The 23,519-nt window shown below is 32.2% G+C and overlaps 1 protein-coding gene and 1 pseudogene across 1 annotated transcript; one reads left to right on the forward strand and one right to left on the reverse strand.

Annotated features, from left to right (window-relative positions):
- Nucleotides 1-7,831: 7,831 nt before the first annotated feature.
- On the reverse strand, nt 7,832-9,580 carry LOC146883231 (F-box protein PP2-B15-like). Its single transcript, XM_085667562.1, has 2 exons — nt 8,955-9,580; nt 7,832-8,793 (listed from the first exon to the last, which is right to left on the reverse strand). Exons 1-2 carry the CDS (start codon nt 9,467-9,469, stop codon nt 8,343-8,345), a joined length of 966 nt encoding a protein of 321 aa, XP_085523688.1. The 5' UTR covers nt 9,470-9,580; the 3' UTR covers nt 7,832-8,342.
- Nucleotides 9,581-12,435: 2,855 nt separating this feature from the next.
- LOC146883232 (glucose and ribitol dehydrogenase-like) lies at nt 12,436-17,698 on the forward strand (annotated as a pseudogene).
- Nucleotides 17,699-23,519: the final 5,821 nt, after the last annotated feature.

The following is a 23,519-nucleotide window of genomic DNA, read 5'->3' on the forward strand; positions in this document are numbered from 1 at the left end:
TCTCACCCTAATATGCCTCAGTTCTAGAACCGGGGCAAAATATTGAAAATAACCGAGGCTAAAAGCCCTTACTGCACTGGTGTCATGCTTTTAAGAAAGATTCATGTGCAACTCCAACTCCAACACAACCCAAGAGGGGTAAAGAGAAGATTCAAATTCGAGTTCAAAATGAATTGCATGATAGCTCTGATTTTGAGTTTGAAAGATTACTTAACTTTGACAAGAGTCTCCTAGAAGGGGTAGAGGAGGAGGGATACGCCCCATTGGATATTGACATTGAAGACAATTATGTTGGAATTGAAGAAGAATCTTATGATCAGAAAGAAACTTAATACATATATTTTGTGATTTGTTGTTATTTTATGTTTTGAACTTTAAATTTGTGGTGTTTTGATATGATGTTATTATTAATTGAATTTTTAGACATAATATCATTACTTTTTCTTTAAAATTATATGTGGTGATATAATATTTTTTTTATTGCAATATTTCTGCCATAACCCGTTACGGTTTCTGTTAAAACTTCATAATAGTTTTTGGAGTGGTTGATATTTTCCATTATCCGATATCAATAACATTGATCCAAATATCACTTCTTCCTCTTATGGACTCCCACTCAACATGATAAATGAAAAGTGATTAGACTTTATTGACATTAAATTTGTTTAATTAAATTATTTATCCTCTTATTGTTGTTGGAACAAACATCTTCATGATGATAAAAATTGCATTTGAAAATAAGTTGCTACACTTTTATATATAACTTGTGAGAAACTGGTTACTTTTATAAAAAAAAAAAACGAAATAAGCTACATTTTTAGATTTTGAAGGACCACAATATTGAAAGAGATGCAATTTGACTTGCGGAAAATTTGCACAATTTTTATGAAAACCTAAAGTTGACACTATTCTCTTCCACATGAATGTTTTTTCCATCCCCTCATATTCACGTAAAAATGACATAGCTACCTCTTTCTTATTGTCAACTTGAAGTATCTCTTAAAAAGTATATGTCTCTTCATTCATCTTTAGAAGTTACAGGATCTAAAATCATATGTGATCATATTAGTCTAATACAAATGAAATGCACAACCCTTTGTTTATTTATACGTGCTCTAAGGCCAACAAATCTAAAATTTTGTTTTTTTTTTGCTAAAAACAATAATATATTCTAAATAGTGTATTTTAGTTAATTTTTTATTCATTAAGAAAAAATAAATATTTTAGACTAATATTGTTTTACATCTTATAAATTTTACACGAATAAACAATCTTTTAAAAGATAATCTATGTTGTAAAAAAAAAAACGTTCTTTATAATATGAAAAACATTCACGTTGATGTCAATTTGACCCCTAGTCCATAGGCCAACTTTGACCCACTCTTTATTAAGCTCCTTTTAGGAGGCCCCAAATGAGGGGACCAAACAAAAGCTGCAGCCCCCAAAGCCCCATTTCAAGTGGGTTAGGGCTAAGGCCATCTTGAGTCAGTCATGATCAAAAGGCAGACACAATGTGTACGATCCACCCTAGCCCAACGACATGAGCAGGCTGAGCGGGCAAGACAGGCCTTGCGACCCGTCCGTCCTGTCACAACAGTTCTGGTTGTCGAACATGTCCATGTCACTCAGTTCGTTAGGGTCATCGATGTAAGACTCATGAAAATTAAATAATTAAATAATTAATTAATTAATAAATGATGGTAGGAAGAACATTTATGGTATTTAATTCTGGTTTGTATGACGTGGAAAATTATTAGCTCAATTGGTTGAGAGTACTTTAATTGTGTGATAGGACTTGGGTTTAAGTCCTATGTATGTTATTTATGTATTAATTAATTATTATTGTTTTAATAATATGTGTAATTATGTTGTGGAATAATATAATATGTGAATTATATTAGTTAGCATGAAACATGAATTGGCTTGATGGTTTAGCATTGATTTGGTATTTGCATGGTTGTGGGTTCAAGTCTTGGAGAACCCAAATTAAATTCAGGTTTTTGGGCTCGCCAATCCCGTCAAAGTCGTCGAGCCCGTCTTTGCTTTTGGTCCTGTTCGAGTCATTGGACCCACGAGGCCCTTCCAAGTCTTTCATCACTTTTGGTCATTCTAGCCATTAGGCCCATTTGTCTCCCCTGGACCGTTCTGGTTGTCGAGCCCATCCGGGTCTTCGTACTCTTTCGGCTCATGCCTGCCCATTTTGTCTGGATCTTCAGGCTTGTGCATCCCTTCCAGGTTGTCCAGCCCGTTCGACCCGTCTAGGTCGTGCCCACAACCAAGACAACTCGGTTCAACGTCCTGGATGTGTTGACCCTAAGTCGAGGACGAAAAGTTTAATAATATAGTTTTAAAACATAATATATTTTTTCATGTTTAAGAAGAAAATTCATGGGTTGTTGGCTCTTACCCATAAGACTTTTGTGGAGTTTTTCACCCTATGAACTTCTTTGATGGGGGACTTTTTTGTCTTGTGAGTTTTTTTGGCCCTAACCCACGTGGTCTCAATTTGGAGAGGATGAAATTGAAAATTAAAAAAAAGAGAACTGAAATGTAATCAAAATAACAAATATATGGATCAAATTGAGATTAAGACAATGACTTGACATATATCACCTTACTGACTTGACACGTGGCACAATATTGACAAGACATGTAACATGAATAATTTTCAAAAAACAAATTAAGAAAATTACAAAAAAAATTTAAAATTTTTTATAAAATGAGGAGCTGATACGTGACATATCCTTAATACCGTTAAAACCATACTAACGGAATGAACTTAATTGTTACGCATTTTCAAAAATATAGATCTAATTAAGATTAAAAAAAAATTCTTATAACCTATTTAAAATTTTAGAACAAAAACATAGATCAATAAAATATTTTAACCTTATATGTACTAATAAACGAACCAACCCAACGGTATGCAGTTTCTCTCTTCACATCTCCAACACGCTATTCGGTCTATCCGTCTTCCAAGAGCGACCATTTTTTTTATAATATTCTCTGGGGTAATTATTCACTTAAGCAGAACAAGCATAAATATAAAAATATATAAAAATAGCTTTTCTTATAATTAACTTTAATAGGGGAATGCAAAGGTCACGACTGATTTTGTTTTTGTAATGATTATGGCATGCAATGCAATGGAGATTATTAATTATGTCTTGGTAGTAGGAAATTATGCTTAAAACTTGAAGTTGAAAAGCCAAGAGGAAAGGTTTATAAATAGTTTATATATTTTGTAACATCTTTTTTCTCAACGCCTCTCGTGTTTTGATATATTTTTGATTAGGGTAAGTTGGCTATGAATTAAAGAATAATTGTTTAGGTTTTCATCATTGACATAAATATTGTTGAACATGTGCGTGATTTATTCTGGTAGATAAACTAAGTATTTATTGTGATAAAAATGTCTGAGCATGACAAGATATATTGATTAATAATCTGAAAACAAATATGCTCATCGATGAATATCTAGTAATGATTTTTCCAGGGATTTTGCATGTATTAAAGCTTTGATCAAACCATTGGCATTTTGAGTTAGGTCCAAATCTTTGACTTAAAATTAATCATCCATTAATTCCATTTTGAATTTTAAACACATCAAAACCATTGCTTGTATATATTATTTCCTCTATAAAATCTTTCTTAACAATTAAATTGTTGTGATAGTAATTATTGAAAATCTGTGAGTTTAAATTTAATATTAAATAAAAATGATAAAGTTGGATATGATATAAGAATCCAGACTCACAAATCTATTATTTCAAAATTTTGGATTAAAGTAACGACAATCCTTTATGTTTTGGTCATATATAAATGACAATATTGTCAATTCATTCTAAACTATGGAAATTACCAAACTAACATTTATATGTATATAAATATGAAGATTCACAAATCTTTTCAGAAAACGTATTTCATAATTTGAAAATATTGCTTTCTTAGATGAAAAATAAAAACATTGGCACAGAGTAGTTTAGATAACAATTTGGTTTATGATCTGATGCCAATATTAAATAATTTTGTTTGCGTCACCAGGTTGATAATTTATTAAGAGCTTTTTTAACATGTTTCCGTGTTTGGATGTTATTTTGATACTTATATATATATATATATATATATATATATATATATATATATATTTTTTTTTTTTTTTTTAAATTTTAGGATTATGAAAGATGCGGGATTTGGAACAAAAATTTAGGGGTGTCAAATTAGATTTTTTCAAATTTATTATATGTAACTTTGAGAACTTTAGATACATGTTTTTCGTAGTCTTTAATTTTTGGATTCTCATAAAATTTTTCAAGTTTAATTGATGTACATGTATCATAAGTCTTCTTTTGAAAAAAAAAAATCAATTAATTTACTCTTTATCATAATTTTTTTAATATAAATTTACCATATCTTACCTATTTAGAAAAATATGAATTTGTCACCACCTAGCGATACACATTTACTCTCTATCATAATTTTTCTAATATAAATCTATTACCTCTCACCTATTTAGAAAATTATGAATTTGTCATCACCTAGCGGTATAGAGTAAACAAATTTATCACAAGAGGAAAATATATGTTTAAAAAAAAAGGTACAAAATAAACCAATTCAAAAGAATAAATTAAGTGATCTAAAATGTTTTTTAACTCATCAATTTTACTATGGTGCAATTTTATTCTAAAAAAGAAATGATATTAAAGATAAAAATTGAGATAAAAAGAAAAAGATGAAAATAGAAAATAGAGAAATGAAAAAAAAAATAAAAAGAGGAGAAAGTATGAATGAGATTTTAAGAAAAAACTTAAAAAGTTAATATAAATAAATAATTTAAATATATATGAAAAATTAAATGAAAAAAAAAACGGAAGCCATGGCTCCGTGTGTCATTGGAAAAGTATGCCACTGACAATAAGTATTAATACTAAAATCTGAATATATATATATATATATATATATATATATATATATATATGTATATATATATATATATATATATACATATATATATATGGATATAAAGTAATCAGCGGTGTCTTTCTATATATATATATATATGTATATATATATATATATGTATATATATATATACATATATATATATATATATATGTATATAAAGTAATCAGCGGTGTCTTTCTTGACCCGGTACCTGTTATTTTACTATTAATTATTATTATGTTATACAAATTAAAATGATGGAATGATGAATGACCATTTTATTATAATGATATTATGCTAATTAGTTACATATGTTTATTCATATAGATAAATTTTGGATCAAGTAGTAAAACTCACTTCTGATAAAAAAAAAGGCCCAATTTAATTAAGAAGGTCCAAAGCCAGTCCATTGATTTTCACATAACATTTTCAGTTCCTTCGGTCTGTCTTTCTCTATCAACTTTCTCTATTCTGCACAACAACTAGCTTTCCTTCGTACTCAACTACTACCACTCCTTGTAATAGGGGCTGAAATTGAGACATTTGTGGAGTTATAGTCGGAACAAACCGAATGTTCTTTCCCTTCATGTAAGTGAACCCCAAACCTCTATTTCTTTCTTCTTTTTCCAGTTCGGTTGTGATTGGTTCAGTCTTGGGATCCTCCATAAAGCCTCATTTTCGTCCCTGTGCTCATGTTTTTTAGCTCATTAGTTTGTTTATGGAGTTGTAGTGCTCCTTCCGTTAGGGCTCATGTGTCTAGATCTAGATCTAGCTTTAGATCTAAGATCCACAAAAAGTGGATCACATGCCATGTGGCATGTCACACTTTCCTCATTTAACACATGTGCTAAATGTGCAACTCATGACTAAGGCTAGATGCAAACTTGGTCTAAACTTTTGTAATTAGGCTTAAATAAACCCAATTGCAAAATCTAGATCAATTATGACCCAAAACTACTTCTAGTAATTTTACAATTTATTTTTAAAGCATGGCCTAAACAATGGGCCCAAAAATAAAGTCTAATCTTATGTCTTAACATGTCTCTTGTTATTAGGCCTTTTATTGGACTTAGGCATTGAGGTGCATGTGGGCCATGGAATGAGCCTTGACGTTGGCCCAAGCTATAAGCCTTGTTGGGATCACATCATTATCCAAGTTACAAGATGTTGTAACTCTATCTAATACATAAGTTGAGTACATATGGCAACTATTGAATCTTGCAATTTGTATTCAAAGGTTGATGGAGGAACTCAAGCACAAACATCAAAAGCTCGTTGTATATTGGGACAGAATGCCTTACACTTTGCAAGGATTATGCCTTTCATTTTAGGACAAAGCACATAGGTCTGTATTATCACTTTGTTCGTGAAGCAGCAGATGTTGTGACAAAGTCAGTTAGCATTGACAACTTATGTGGATTTGATCCTACTAAGACTTATTAAAAGAATAAACAACATGATGACAAAGAATAAAGCATTGTGCAAAGATTTGAATAATTTCATCAAAATCTTGAAGTGAGAGAATGTGAAGAGAGAAGTCCCACATTGGTGGGAACTTATCTTGAGAAGTCTCACATAAGTGGAATAGATTACTTTTCATATTATAAAAGGAGTCATGTGTTTCCCTTATGAACACATCTCAAAGCCCCTTCGTTTTCTTATCTTTTGCTTTAGTATTTGAGAGAAAAATTAAGAGAGAATGTTAGTTTCTCTTTTAAGATTCTCGTTGTATTTGTTTTACCTATTTCTACAATAGAGGTTGTTATTGTTTTTCTATGGGACTAGAGAAATGGTATATGTTCCTGCAGAGAACAAACAAAATAAGTTAGGCACAAACGTCACCTTACCCATGTAGTCCGCTATCTCCTCAGTTGGCCTCTTCCCGGATGACACATGTCGGTTTGGACCCAGGAGGGGTTACCTGCAGAAGGGACTCCGAAGCTCAAGTGAGTCAAAACTCTCAAAAAGGTCAAATCTGTGATTAATGAATGCGTACCTTTAATTATTGGGGTCCACGCGTATTTATAGAGCATTAGTTATGTCTAATTATCCCATGGGCCGGGCCTTGGCTTGGGCTCTAGCTTGGGCTGTGAGTGGGCTTGGGCCCTAACCCAGGCCCTTAAGACTTATTGAACGCGAGGGCTTCCATTTTACTAAGTATATTGAAGTTATCAGCCTCAACCGACTACTTCCCTTGACGGTTTGTGTTGCTCGTGTGCCGTCTTAGGCGGATAGTTCCTCTAGACGCCTAGGTTACCGGTCTTGGCCGGTTACTCGAATGTCTTGGTATATGGTAATCGTTTTATCATTATTTTATTAAGTTGGCTTGGTGTGGTCAGTATATAATTTTTCTTTCTTTTAATTAAATTATATTATTTGTGTATTATCTATTTTATTCATTTATTTTTTATTTTTTAATTGTAAGTACTTGTGTTATTTTCTTTTAATTGCGAGTACTTGTGGTATTAACGTGATACCCAACGTTCAATAAAGGTATAAGCTCTCATGATTGAGTTAGGTTTTGAAAAAAGGGTATAACCATTACGAAAAACAAGGAGAGGAGGCAACGAAGCTTGTAGGCCAAGGATCATCTTTCATTTCTAGTAACAGGTATGCTTTACATGGGGAACCCCTTCATGTGAACCTTTTTAAAGATATGTTTACCCTGTGTTGCGTCTAATAAAAATACGCTTTTCGATATGTCTGGTGATAGGTGCGTCGAAGGGATTGCACGTACTTACATAAAAATTTATTAATTACAATTAAATCCTAAATTTTGCAGTATTATTATCTTTTGTATCTATTTTATCTCATGAAAAAGATATTTTATAAATAATAGTGAGATTAATAAATTTAAATACAGCTAGCTAATACCTAATGTGCGATGTCAAGTTAATTTGTTCATAGATTAAAACAGGTGAGAGTGTTTATTCACTAGACCATCGTGAAATAAAATATACAAATATTAGTTCACACAGTAAATCACTTATTCAACTAATAATCTATTAGGACTGAATTACATCATCATTCTAATTACATGGTAAAAACACACATTTTTTAACTTAAAATAAAAAGGATACACATCATTCACACCTTAAAAAAAGTACGCAAAATCCTAGAGTGGATGTTTATTTGATTTTTTACATGTTTATATTAAAAGTAAACCATTAATTCATTTATCCTTTCTCTTAAATAGTCTTCAAAATAACAAATTATACAAAATAGTCTCTAAAACATGGAATACCCTTGAACCTAATTCGCAGAAGGATGTTCCAATACTTAAAAGAGACTATTTGATATAATTTTTAATACTTTATATAATTTACTTATTTTAGAAAGAGTGGAAGAGAAAGTAATAAATAATCAATGGTTTGTTCCTCATAATAATTTGAATGTTTTCACTTGGGTCGTATTTCGATTCCTTGAACGATAATGCCACCTTTCCACCAAAGGTCTTTGGTCTCATGCACACCCATCTGAACCTCCTTGTCCTCTTCCGCATGGGTGGAAAACTCACCCAATTTCACCTCCCGCAACCCATCTTCGCGAATTTTCACCTCAAACATAGGTTCAACTTCAGGCATGAGAAGGCTAGTCTCTACTGCATCAGAAGTTCTGTTCGGTGATGTTTTCGGTTCCAAATACCCCGTTTGTTTCTGATCATCATCATCTTCTCCGACAACCTTAAGGGACACCTCAACGGCCTGCTTGTCGAACCCAAAGGTTTTGCTTCCTTTGCTAAACACAAAGTATGCCTCGTACGACTGGTTTGAGTGCAACGAGCTGGTTTTTATCCACCCCCTGATTTCCAGCCAACACACACTACGTAGTTCTGCCACCTCTGGAAAACTATATCAAACAATAATAAAATAACTAGCAAACATAGATTATAAAAATAGTACCAGCAATAATAATAACAAACATATATATAGGTAGGAAATCTCATGTTGACTAATAATTAAATTAAAAGTTAACTTCTAAACCATATATTAAAAAAAAATAGTAATTACCTGGGATGTGTAGTATGAGTCCAGGTCCAATACCAGTCGGTGTCTCCCCAAGCAAGGTAAAGATCCGGCGCAGGGAGAACGAGTATAGAAACAGTACCAACCTCTCCATCTTCATTCAATCTTTGATCCCTCTTGGTCTCGATTTTATCTCTCACAGAATGAGCCATCTCCAGCGTGGACAAATGCGTCAGAAGCCATTCCTGAAGGAACTTCAGTTCAGCCAGGTAACGACGCCTAGACACACAGTTGAACCATTGGATTTTGGAACAGTTGCACACAAGATTCGTCCCGTATACCATTTTCGTTATCAACGGTTCAACCTCGTCCCTTGAACGCCCCAGATCGTGGTTGAGGCGTTCCATGTCGTTGACCACTGGAGTTAATGCTATAAGAGTGAGTTGAAAGCCCTCCAAGGTGCGTTTGAATATGGTCGTTTCCTCTTTTATTTTCATCACTATTGACAGTAGTTTCCCCAAAGCTCCAACAGCTTGCAATACAACTGGTGCTGGTACCATGATCCACAAGACAAGTAAGCACGAAGCCGAACGAAGAAGAAGAAGAAGAAGGTCAATTCAACCAAATCGTTGAAATGAGTTAATGTTTTTGGTCGTTGACTTGAAAATAGCTTATTAGCTGCCTTATTTATAACCGCGAAGGGGTATGGGTAGGTGCTTAAAAACAGAACCAATCTTAAAATAGAGAGTGGATTCAAACATTTTTATTCGCCCATAGAACCACCTCTATTGATTTTTTTTATTCATTATTTTAATTATGTTGAGTTATGTTTTTCATTTGTAGGAAAATTTCAAATAAATCCTTTATTTTTATGCGTCATTACTTGTTTTCTATTTTCTAAAATTTGATGCAATTATACCTTTTTCTTGAATAATATATCAATAACGATGTGTGTCACACATATTTGTTTGTGTATTTTTCTTTTTTTCTAATTTTAATTTTTTTAATTATGCTTTAAAAATAAAATAAAAAATTGTTTAATTTAGCGTCATGTGAGTGTGGCAATGACAATGTTATTTGTCACCTCAAGTATCATTGTTTAATTTTAATTTAGTCTTTGTATTTGTATTTTAATTCAATTAAGTTTTTTTTTACTTAAGCAATTTTGTCATTCTCCAAATTAAGACTAAATTTAGTTTTTATATAAATGTTATACTGATATTTTATATTTAAATTAATATTTTTATTAAGTAATTTTACAAGATTAAGTTTATTTAAATCTATATTTCACATTAAAGTTTCTTTAATTTTTGTTTGGATTTATATTTTAATTTGAAATTTATTTGTATTAATATTTTATTACATCATACTTTACTATTTGAATTTATATTCACAAAATTGTATCTTTTAAAATGTGTAAAATTCAATAATTTCTATACAAATATTAGAGTTGGTTTAAAAATAACAATTTTATAATTCAAATATGAAATTTTAAAATAATTTGATAACAATTTAAAACAAATAAATTCAGAATTCTAAAACACTTTTATGTAAAATATAAATTTAAATAAACTTAATATTCTTAATTTTTTTAATAAAAATATCAGTATAATATTTATATAAAAATTAAATTTAGTCTCAATTTGGGGAGGGATGAAATTACTCAATTTTAAAAATAAATTGGTATTTAATTGAATCAAAATAAAAAATTTAGGAACCAAATTGAAATTAAGACAATGACATTTGGCGTGATAGTGACACGTGGCATTGTAGTTCTTATGGGACCAAGTTGTACTTCATAAATCTATTGGGTAGCTTTAGTATTCGATTGCTGGCTTGATCTCTCCTTACTCTAATGAAGCTCCGATGACTATGCAAGTGTACCTACAAAATACACTTTGATGCTTAAGTGAGCACGGATGATATTAGGGATTCAGAGAATGTTTAAATGCATAATCAATGCATAGAACAATGTGTTATTTATACCTTTTTTACCTATGGGTCCTACCTGAAATGGGCTTTTAGACCCTAAAAATACCTTTTTAACTATTTCTAAATCCAGTAGAAGTGAGTAAAATTACAAGAAGAACCCTTAATAGTTGCTAGTAGGCCGCCTATGAGCCATCATGACCGAATACCGCATACTCTGTGGGAGGTTTAGAGTATCCGGTACTCGTACCCGGTAAACGAACATGTGGGATCTAGAGGTTGGGTACTCTTGGGGCGCAAGGTTAGCTGAGTGGATAGGGATGATTATTTCTTATTCATATAGCTTCACATTGTGTGCGACTTGTAGAACATTGTTGATTGTGTGCTACTATGGAGGTTTCTTTATTGTGTACCAATTGGATGCTTATGGTCGCTTACTGCGTATTGAGGTATTCCTCAGTATAAAGTAAGCGGCTTGGGGATTGCAGGTGGCCGCTTACTCTATATTGAGGGTTCCTTAGTATAGAGTAAGCGACTTGAGGATTGTTGGTGGCCGCTTACTCTGTATTGAAGGGTTCCTTAGTACATAGTAAGTGGCTAATGGATTGCTAGTGGCTGCTTACTATGTAATAAATGGTTCCTTAGTTTAGAGTAAGCGGCTTGAGGATTGTTGGAGGTCATTTACTGTGTACTAAGGGGTTCCTTAATTCAGAGTAAGAGGCTTGAGGATTGCTGATGGCCGCTTACTGTGTACTAAGAGGTTCCTTAGTACAAAGTAAGTGACTTAAGGGTTGCTGATGGTCATTTACTGTGTACTAAAGAGTTTCTTAGTACAGAGTAAGCTTGAGGGTTGCTAATGGCCGCTTACTATGTACTACAGGTTCCTTAGTACAGAGTAAGCAGTTCGAGGGTTGCTAGTGGTTGCTTACTCTGCCCTAAGAGGTTCCTTAGTGCAGAGTAAATAGCTTGAGGATCGTTGATGGGCGCCTACTGTGTATTGTGTATGCTTGTACCTAGTTTGTGGTATGAGGATCTTCGAAGAAACATAATGATTTTATACAAAAGGGAGAGATATTAAGAATTGTGTTATTTTTGCTTCTATGGCTTTATAAAAATGTTCTTGATAGGATATCCACAAAATTTTTGATACTCTTCATTGGCAGAATCTTTTAAATATTTTTAGTGGCTCTGGTTTCAATAATAAATTTTGTCCTTAGATTCTTACTATTATTAGACTTGTTAAGTTGTATGCTATAATGGTGATAAAATAGGTTATTTTTTTATTCTAAAAGGGGTGTGAGAGAGAGAGAGAGAGATTTTAGTTATTCTTTCTCGTTTTATCTTACTGGTGAAGTTCTTAGTAGAAACATCCTTAGTTATATGTGAAATGGTGTCATTCAAAATGATACTCTTTATACAAGTTAATCCTTTCAATTGTGGGATGCATCAACAACCATACAAGCAATCATGTATAGTAAAGAAGAGACTGAGTTCCACTAGGAAAGAGTTGGAATTTGTGTTTTTTTCTTTAATTAACCTTTTCTTTCTTTCACTATGCCTTTATAAATTAGCTTCTCCTAATCCACGTCTCCTCCAAATGCACTTCCCCCTTCAGAAGCAATACACACAACTTAGCAAAGAGTATCTGATGAATCTACCACCCAAATATAGCAGTTCAGATTACAAACAATCGAATAAACTTCGAGTATGCATGCATATAATTAATATGTAGTGATTAAGTACTTTTATTTGATTTTGCTTAATCGATTATATGTATTTTCAGAGGAAGGTGGTTGTGGTAATTGAAGGTAACTCTGGAATTGGAAGAGACGTGTGTAACTTGTTTTCGTTGGAAGGTGCTACTGTTATCTTCACTTACACGAAAGGTCAAGTGTTACTAAATTAGCAAGTGTACCAAATCATATAAGTAATAAAGTGGAAAGTCCAAGTATCGTTTCCCAAGAGACTTGTGAAACACTTGATAACTCTTGCAATTCACAACTCAATTAGACAACAAATTTCACAAAAACAAAAATAAAATTCTTTTTGTAATTTTATCAAGCATATGGTGTGCAGCAATATTTGATAAACGCTTCATTAGGATTGAGTTTCATGATTTAGTTCAAAGCAAAAACGTTAAACAATATACTTCTAACTCTCTATCTAGCATTCATATCTTTTGTAACAAGTGGTAATGTCTTATTGACAAGTCTAAACTTGAATAATAAAAATCCTATGTCTAACAATTTTTATTATGTGTTTGCATTAAGATAAAAAATATGATGTTAAGAATGACCAATGATGTAGTCTATGTCTAGATACCCACAAATATGCAATCAATAATTATCATGCAGTTTAAATAAAATAGAACACAAAGTGATGGGAAATAATTATACTGAATAGTAGAATTCACAAAGAGTTAAGAATACATTATACCCAACACCCATGAATAAAGGAGTAAGCTACTCCTTAACATTCTGAATACTAGAATGATGATAAAGATGAATGCCTCCAACCTTTAGAATGTGCCTCTACCTTCTTTCCTTTTAAGTCAAGTTTCCTCCTTCCCAAAAGTATTTATTTTCCCTCTCTCCGTAAAGGGGGGTTTTTTCCCCTAAAGGGGTTTTTCATAATTGGACTAGGCTTGAGATTTGTATTTGATTTTGTACTGGAATAACCAACTTTATTAATATCTCTTCCTGTTGATATTCTTCTTAATTTCTTTTATATTTCCATATATATGCAAAATATTAAATATGTGAACCAAATACTTATCTTTTCTAATTTTATTAAGTAAAATCGAAAATATCTAAAAATATAATAATAAAATAACAATAAAAGATAAAAATAAACAAAAAATAAAACATAATAATGCCAATTATCAGCAAGAAGACATAGATGACATAGAAACATTTGAAATTATAAGAAAAGCTAAGCATGCTAATGCTAAAGATCCAATGGCTATAGTTGTTGATTTGGGTTACGAAGAAAATTGCAAGAGAGTGGTGGATGAATTGGTTAGTGCTTATGACTGCATTGATGTTTTGGTGAACAACTTAGTTGTGTAGTTCAAAATTGATTTGTTTAAAGAGATTGATGATAAAAGACTGGAGATGGTTTTATGAACTAATATCTTTTCCTACTTCTTCATGACTAACACTACAAGAAAATGTGTTATTAGTAACTAATTTTAGTGAACAAAAGTTATTAGTAACTACAATGACTAATTTACAAAGTAAAAAATTATTGGTTACTAAAATAGTTGCTATTATGAATAAAAAAAAATATTAGGTCACTAAATTGATTTTTAAAATTAGCTACCAAGGTTTTGGCTACCAAAGGAAATTGGTCTTTAAAAACTAGCTACCTAGGTTTTGGCTACCAAAATGACTTAGTACCTAAATTGGTCTCTAATTAATTAGTGACCAATTTAGTGACCAATTATAAATTTTTATTTATAATAGTGACTATAGTAACCAATAATTTTTAATTTTGTAAATTAGTACCTAAATTTGTCACTATAATGACTAACAACATTTGTTTACTAAAATTGGTTACTAATGAGACATTTTCTTGTAGTGTAAGTAAGACAAGAGGCCAATTCAGTCTTTTAAATCACTCATACTATTAGTAACTTTTTTAAGTGAGAACATAGGGTAACTGTTTAACATTCCTAGTTTCATAAACACAGATACGGTGTGAAGCACATGAAGGAAGGAAGTAACATTATCAACACGACATTAGTGGTTTATGTGATGTATGTTTTTTTGTTTTTTTTTTTTCTATTCATAAATTATGTTACGTATGTAAAGTAACATTGTATTAATGTGTATGAATAAATATTTATGGAGGAATATTCTAGTTGAAAAGCATACAAGTATTTGTATTGCCAATATAATAAAAATATTGAAGTAAATATATATATATATATATATATATATATATATATATATATATGTGTGTGTGTGTGTGTGTGTGTGTGTGTGTGTGTGTGTGTGTGTGGCGGTGTGTGGGTGTGGGTGTGTGTGGGTGTGTCAGTGTGTGTGTGTGTGTGCGTGTGTGTGTGTGCGTGCGTGTGTGCATGTGTGTGTGTGTTTATTTTTTAAGTAAGAGTTGGAAAGAGTTTCATTCATAAAATGACACCTATTGATTTTTTTTAAATATGATTTTGATGTGCTCTAGAGTTAGTTGTTTTATCTATTTTCGGTGAAGTGTATTTTGAATTGATGAATGATGTAGTGGTTTTGTTTTGTGAGTTAGGGAGACAATCGAAAAGATCTTGAGGCTTCAAATTTTCTGAGAGATGTCTGCTTGAAGATTAAGTGCATTACTAGTGTTGTGGTGATAGGATGAAATGATTTTTCAAAGTTAAACACAATTCAAGTGCTTCAATTTGGTATGGGAGAACAATTCCAGATGTTGTTAGTATTGTGATTAAGTTGTGGGAGAAAACAATTTTAGAATTGGGATAAAAACTTGAGTTGTAGAATTGCATGATGAATTTGTAATGTTGTCTTCTTTTTTTTACTTGAACATGGTACTTTGATCTAATTTTGTTATGTTTAATGAAAGATAATATTTGATAATTCTTTTTTAATATCATTATTTTTTTATATTTTAAATTTTCACTATTAAAAAAAATTTAAAATTATGAAATTATAAATATATGTAAATAATAATAAATAATAAAATATTTGATTAACAACATTTAATAATAGTAATAGTTATACATGTTATAATATAATGTGAGTTATGGCATTTTTTAAGTGTCACTATTTTTGCTATATTTAATTTCCATTTAAAAAGTTACAATAGTTTTCACTATCGTAATTTATCCAAGCGAACCGTCACTGTTATAATGTAATAAATGACGATTGTTACGACGGTTAGCTTGAATTTGTCACATTAGACTTTGTGATCACACAAATTGTGACAGTTTTTGAAACCGTCACAAACATAAATTACGGTGGTTAAATCCGTCACATTTTACGAAAATAACTACCGAACTTTACACTCTTTTTTGAAGTGTTATTGACATATTATTACTTAAACGTTGACTTCCTATTGTATTTGGTATTGTGTCATTATAGATAGTATTGTAATTGATGTTTGTGTAAGGCCCATTAAGAATAATTCTTTTCTGTCTGCCCTAAATTAAAGGGGTTGCCCTTGTAAGTGGGCCTAAGGGATGACCCAGTATATAAAATCATACTACGTTGCCCTAAGTCTCACTTTCCACTCTTTTCATAGAACCTTGAGCTGCAGCTGCCTTCTTTGCTAGGGTTTCACGACACCTTCTGTTCGCATTCAGCTTGGCCGCCCTAGCTCACGTAAGTGCTCTCCAACTAGCAGTGGTCCCTCCTTGGTCTATTCTCGTAGCTTTTGTCAGGGTTCCGTAACGACCCGCTTTTATTCATTATTTTCCAGCTCTGAGCCTGTTCTTAGAAGCTGTTCGTGCTCCACAGTTGGGTGTCGAGGTTTCCAGCTAGCCTTATCCAGGTACGGGCAGCTAGAACCTCTTTGTTTCTGTTTAATGTGATTGTAAGTTGTTTGTGATATATTTTTATGATCCTTGAACTGGTATGTTGCTATGAATGCATGAGATGGTTGGTGTTGTTGTTGGCATGTGCAAAATACGTCTGTTACACGCATGGCAGTGGCGGCGACTGTTAAACTCGCCCAGGCGAGCTCATCTCGCCTAGGCGAGGTGAGTAGAGGCTCGCCCAGGCCTTCTCGCGCAATTGGCCGCCCAGGCGGCTCGCTCAATTTCGAGCAAGCGAGCGTCTCGCCCAAGCGAGGTGGGTCTCGCCTAAGCGAGAACGTGCGGAGGCCCCTGTTCCAGATTCGCGAACTCTCGCCTAGGCGAAGAGAACTCGCCTAAGCGGGAAGACTCTCGCCTGGGCGAGGCTCCTCAGCCTGAGCAATGGGTTGAGCGAGGATGCGTTCAGCTTGGGGTTTTCTTGTCTTTTGATGGTTGAACTGTGCTTTATTGTACTATTATATGATGGCATGAGGGAAATGAGTATGCTTGTTGGGAGGAGTTTATTTGTGGGGGATTGTGAGCTTGGCATGATTTCTATATGAGTTGTACATGAGAAGTTGGATTCATATATATTTATATATATATATATATATATATATATATATATATATATATATATATATATATATATATATATGTGCGTGTGGTCACAAATTTGTCATGAGCAACAATGGATCTTGATGGTTGGTAAACCAATGGCATGGTTTTGGTATGAGGAGAAACACTTTACTCATGGTTGGGAATAACGAGTTGGTATTGATTCAACATGTGAGAAATGAGGATTGGATTTGGATGTTGGTATGAAGTTTCATGTGTAATGTATGTGAAAATTCTTGGCTGTTTCTATACGTTGGTCCGTGTCAGTGCGTAATTCCTTGGAGTCTCTAGGTGAGACTTTCAGGATCGTGCTTCAGTGGTCGGGACGTAATTCCATGACCCCTGTTAGTGGGTGTCCACGGTGGTGCCCCATCTATATGGTCCGGTAAGGATTCAAGGTAAGGTTGCATCCTGACACTCTAAGGAGTCAATTAATCTCACTTAGAGCGGACTGACTCCTATGGTGAGAGTAGCAGGAGGCCCGGAATTCATTAAGGGCTAACCTTGTGGGTGAGGGAAATTTGATTCATTATAACACTTGTAATACTTAGCTCGGGGGTGAGCAGAGGTATCCACCACAAGTGCAAGCATCCGCTGAATCCGACCAGGCTATATGTATCCGAATGAGTCGAGTCTTAGTGTATTGATTGAAGGGTCATAACATGTTTGAGTGATAAGTGTATGTTGTATATGTGTATATTGGCTGTGAAGGTACATTTGATTGCATGATGAAATCGTTGTTGGCTCTAGCTTACCCTTTCTTGTTGGTTGATTTGTATGTTGTTCTTCTATCTTCGCGATGATCATCAATTTTATTGATGGGAGCAGACGCGAGAGGTAACTGTGGTCAACAAGGGAGAGACGAACCCACTGCTTAGTCTTCTTGGGCCGAACTTTCTGTCCTTCTTGGGCTATCCTTAGGGCTACAGCCCATGTGCTTGTCCGCTTTTATATCTTTCTGGGATTCCAGTAAACTGTTTAACATGTTCCTTTTATTTTTGGTGGCATCGTGGTGTGCCTTGGTCTGTACGGCGTTATGTTTAAATTCCAGGACTGCATGGTTATATTATAATTGTGTGACGTTTCTTTAATTACGCGTATTAATTAAATGGGACGTTACAGTTTGTCTTTGGTAGTATTGTGATATACAATTAGCAAATTTGTCTAGGTGTTGTGCATATATAATTGCACTTTTACTACTTGTCTATTTGGGATATATAATATTGTAATATTGGCACACTACAAGAAAATACCCCATTAACAACCAATTTTAATGATCAAAAGTTAATAGTCACTGTAGTGATCAATTTAGATACCAATTGACAAAATAAAAAATTATTAGTTACTAAAATAAACATTATTATGAATAAAAAATTATAATTTGTCTCTAAATTAATTTTTAAAATTTAACTATCAAAGTTTTAGCTACCAAAGAACATTGGTCACTAAATATTAATCTCTAATTAATTAATAATTAATTTAACGGCCAATTCTAATTTTTTATTCATAATAATAATAATCATTTTAGTAAAATAGTATTATCCCTTACTGGTAGTCGTCCTCTGGATGGTAATCTCATGAGGCATGTATACTTCTTTATTGATAATGATTATGCAAATTGTCATTTGCCTTTTCTACGTATGTCATGATTGAACGCATGGTAGGTTTGATGTCACATTCAAATTATAAACTATTGTTTTGATTTAATATTTATTTCTTATTAAATTAAGACTGAACAATTCTAATATTTCTTTTGATTGACCTTATAATAAAAAAATTCAATCGAACACAACGTTTCACCCTTAAATATGCATACAGCTTTGTACCATGAAAGCTGAGCTGCAAAGATGACGTTTATGTTAGTAATATATACATGAAAGCCAAATTTGGTGAGGCCTTCAAAATACACTAAAATACTTCCTTCTTCATACCAACCTAGAGGGGGCCAGGGAGTAGTATATACCCAACTTATCATCAAATTTGAGCTGGAACGGAGACACTTATTTCAAATTAATATTGATGAACTTTTTTTTAAATGTATAATGATTATTTGTTCAAGACTTAGTTTTAACTTTGCTGTATTTTGACGATGAAACACAGATGTATTGTTTGATCATATATTATGAGTGCAAATCATGCATATAGAAGTGATTAATCTTAGAATATGTATCACACTCATCAATACCATTAATTTAAACATAAGTGTTTTTTTTTAATATTTTAAAAAAGATTCATATAAGTGATTATAACTTAACATAGTTGATTTTTATTAATTAACTAAATCATTATTTTTATTAACTAAACAATTATATCTTCAAAACATTTATACACAGTTAATCCATTGTTTCTAAAATAACTAGTTATATTCTTCTTTGGTATTCAAAATTATCACTACAAAAAAATCACTTATCGGTGACTAAGTTTAGTGACAAAAAATAATTAGTTATTATAGTGAACAGTTTAGATATCAATTTATAAACTAAAAATTACTAGTAATTAAAATAGTCTCTAAATTAGTCTCTAAATTGATCACTATGCTCAATTGATCTCTAATTTGATTACTAATATTAGCTACAATGTTTTAGTTACCAAAAAAACTTGTCTCTAAATTTGTACCTAAATTGATTAATAATGAAACAAATTTAAAAACAAATTTTTTTGAAAACTAATGTTATGACTAATTTAAAGACTAATTCACCGTAGTAATTAATTTAGAAACTATTTTAGTTACTAATAATTTTTATTTTATAAATTATTTCTAACTTTATCATTATAGTAACTAATTAATTTTTATCCCTCAAATTGATCATGAATAAGAAATTTTCTTGTAGTCCACTTACGAACAAAATAATTAATAAAATGAATATGTATCAATTATTTAAAAAAAATATATATACATTTAATCAATTATATGATGTTTTAATTCGATTAATTTGAGTTTCTAGATACAACACTATTAAAAAGTATTTCAACTGTAGATCACTCATTACATTTTTCTTACAGTGTATGAACTAAAATCACTTACTTGATAATTAAAATTTTATCTTAATAACTTTTTTTAAAGATGAACTTTTTTTTCAAACGAATTTAGTATCGTATTAATAAATAACTTTATATTTAATTCAACTTTATAATTTTCTAAAATTATATATATATATATATATATATATATAATAATTATGTCATATTTTTAATTGACGTGAAATTCCACTTAAAATATGAGGTTTGACTATGATGGTAGTGTGACAAGTAAATAAAATATTTGATTCAGCTTGCGAAAGTTATGCATGCAGCAGATTTCACATTTTAAGCATTTAATAAAATAAATTTGTATGTATGATACAGTTTTTAAAACATTAGTACTCACGAGTCTCTATCATTGACTTCATTTCATTTGTTGAAGCTGAATGCTGATGCAATGCCTCTCATCACTTCTCATTCATAAAAATCTCCACACATTTCTGAAATATAACAAAGAGTGATTTTTCCCTCCTTAATGAACAACCATCATTTTTCCCTTCAAAATATACTTGGATTAGATTAAACATACCATCCACTAGTATCATGAAAGTTAAGCTGGGATGGTGACATTTAATTTAAATTTTTGTGTAGTTTGAGGTTTTCTTACACAAACTAAACAAACCATTAATTTTTATAATTTGTAATAAATTTTTATTGTTTTAGTAGCACCCTAATCATTTAATATTTTTTATTTGTTCTTTATAATAAAGGAGTATCTAATTTGTTATCTCGCGACTTAGTAAAAATATTTGAATTTTTTTACAATTAAGTATAGGACTTTAAATACTTTTTTCTCTAATCTCAATGAGAATAAACTTTTCTCTATCTTTTTTTTTTATCTTAAAACTTTTACCATCATAAATTTCAATATAAATATTATAACAAATTTTTATTTCTTTTCCAAAGATTTGATATCAATCTTAGTTTATATATATATATATATATATATATATATATATATATATATATATATATATATATATATATATGAAAATGATACTTTGACAAACAATCATTTTTGGTAAAAATACCTTAAAACTTTATTACTTTATTTTTTAACTTTCATAAAAGAAAAGTTACTCTATTTAGTAGGGGTAGGTAAAAAATCTAATTTTCTTGATCCAATCCACTTTTACTCTGATCCAATCCATTTAAAATCTATTTTATTAAAAATCCAATCCATTTAAAATCCATTTAATGAATCTGGATTTCAATCTAATCTACATTTTATATATTTTACGGATTGAATATCCATTTTATAAATCCAGATTTTCAAATGTGGATAATCCAAAAAATCCAATCCAAATTTTTAATTTAAATTTTTAGTTGGGTAAGGCTAAAGGTTGAGATGGACTAGGCTAAATTCAAACTCGGACGGGTCTTGCTCGACGACCTATACGGATCGGGCAGGCCCGACGACTATAAGAGGTTGCGCGGGCCTAAACATATGAACGGGCTAGGTGGGCCCGACAAACCGGACGAGTCGATTGGGCCCAACGATCCGGAAAATTCGGGTGAGCTCAATGACCCAAACAGGCCAAGCGGGCCTGACGACCCGAACGGGTCAGGCGGGCCCGATGACTCAAACGGGCTATGCGGGCTCGATGACCCAACGAGCCAGGTGGGCCCGAAGACCCGAACAGGCCAAGCGGGCCCGAAACACAAACAGGCCAGGCAGGTTCGAAGATCCGAACGGGCCAAGCGAGCTCAAAGACCCGAACGGGCTAGGCGGGCCCGATGACCCGAACGGGTCAGGCGGGCTCGAAGAACCAAATGGGTCAGGCAGGCTCGAAGAACCAAACAGGTCAGGCGGGCCCAAAGACCCGAACGGGCCTCACGGTCCGATGACCCGAACAAGTCAGGCGGGCTCGAAGAATCGAACGAGTAAGGCGTGCCCGAAGACCCGAACGGGTCAAGCGGACCTGAAGACCCAAACGGGCCAAGCGGACCCGAAAACCCGAACGGGCCAGGTGGGCTCGATGACCAAAACAAATCAAGCGGGCCCAAAGAACCAAACGGGTCAAGCAGGCCAAAAGACCCGAACTGGCCAAACGTGCCCGATGACCCGAACGGGTCAGGCTGGCCCAAAGAATCGAATGGGCCAAGAGGGCCCGAAGAACCGAATGGGCTAGGCGGACCAGATGACCTGAACGAGCCCGATGACCTGAACGACCCCGATGACCTGAACAGGCACGATGGGCCCGAAGACTCAGATGGATTAGGATGTGTCGGCCTGACGACTTAGACGGATCGTGCCTGACGACCTGTACGAACTGAGTCATGTTGACCTTAATGACATAAGTTTTAAAAAATTCAATTTAAATTTCTTTTATAAAAAATGGATTCTAGATTTTGAACTTGATCCAAATATTTGAATTAGATTTAAATCTTGATCCAAATATTTGGATCTGGATTTTAAAAAAATCCAAACTACTTTTGGATTTGGGTCGAAAATCCAAACTAAAAAAATGGATTTGTGTCGAAAATCTAATCCGATTATTTGGATCTAAAATGAATGTGGATTGGATCATTAAAAATTCAATCCATGCCCACCCTTACTATTTAGTAACTTTGTAATCAAAATATTTGTCAAAATACCATTTTCCATATATATATATATATATATATATATATATATATATATATATATATATATAAAATACCATTTTCCATATATATATATATATATATATATATATATATATATATATATATATATATATATATATATATATATATATATATATATATATATATGAATGTTCAAATAAAAAATCCATAAACTTAAAATGAAGATGATCAAATATGAGTAGATATAATTTTTTTCCTTTATCTTAACATTATTCAATAAATTCTTCAAAATCATTTTAAAATCATATTTTGTAACGAAATTTAAAATAGTTAGAGTACAAGTGGTCTTTAAAAATGGAACTTGATTGTTTTACTAATAAAATTTGAGCTTACGAGGTAATCAATTTTTTTTTTTATAAAGGTCACCTTCTCTCTAAAAACTATTCATTTTTTCTTTTATCTTTTTAAAATTTTGACGAATCTACCTGATTTATGGTCAGAGTACACCATAGGATTTCTGGTGTTAAGGGCTACAATTCTATCCGGTCAGTTTCTTAAACGGAGTGAGGTCATCTTTTTATTTATTTATTTTTGTCTTTTAAGAAATATGTTACATGTGGGGTATTTTGGGTTTGCATGTGGTATTTAAGGTCACATGATGAATCTTTATTTGAATAGGATTGTTAAAGTGTGATCATATAATTGATCTAAGTTGTTTGTGAGCATATAATTGTTCTTGGTGTGAGTAGGTGTTCTTAGAGGCTATTATTTTATACAAATATTTCTTGGTTGAATTGATCTGTTATATGTAGTATGAGTGAGTTCGTGGATTTCAATTGTTTGTGATTGTGATTGAAGTTTATGTGGTACCTATATTGATTTAAACTTGTATTTATGTTTTATGAACGAAGGAATATGTTAAAGGAGATAGATAGGCTAAATTGACAATC

Source organism: Vigna unguiculata, chromosome 10 (genome assembly GCF_037176805.1).
Source record: "Vigna unguiculata cultivar grain cowpea cultivar isolate G323 ecotype 2 chromosome 10, ASM3717680v1, whole genome shotgun sequence".
Taxonomy (NCBI): Eukaryota; Viridiplantae; Streptophyta; class Magnoliopsida; order Fabales; family Fabaceae; genus Vigna; species Vigna unguiculata.

Bases quoted from the DNA above. Each gene is read 5' to 3' on its own strand.
- LOC146883231 (XM_085667562.1), bottom strand. From the start codon at position 9,469: ATGGTACCAGCACCAGTTGTATTGCAAGCTGTTGGAGCTTTGGGGAAA. The intron at 8,794-8,954 runs GTAATTACTATT...TGTTTGATATAG, and splicing joins ACTCATACTACACATCCCAG to TTTTCCAGAGGTGGCAGAAC.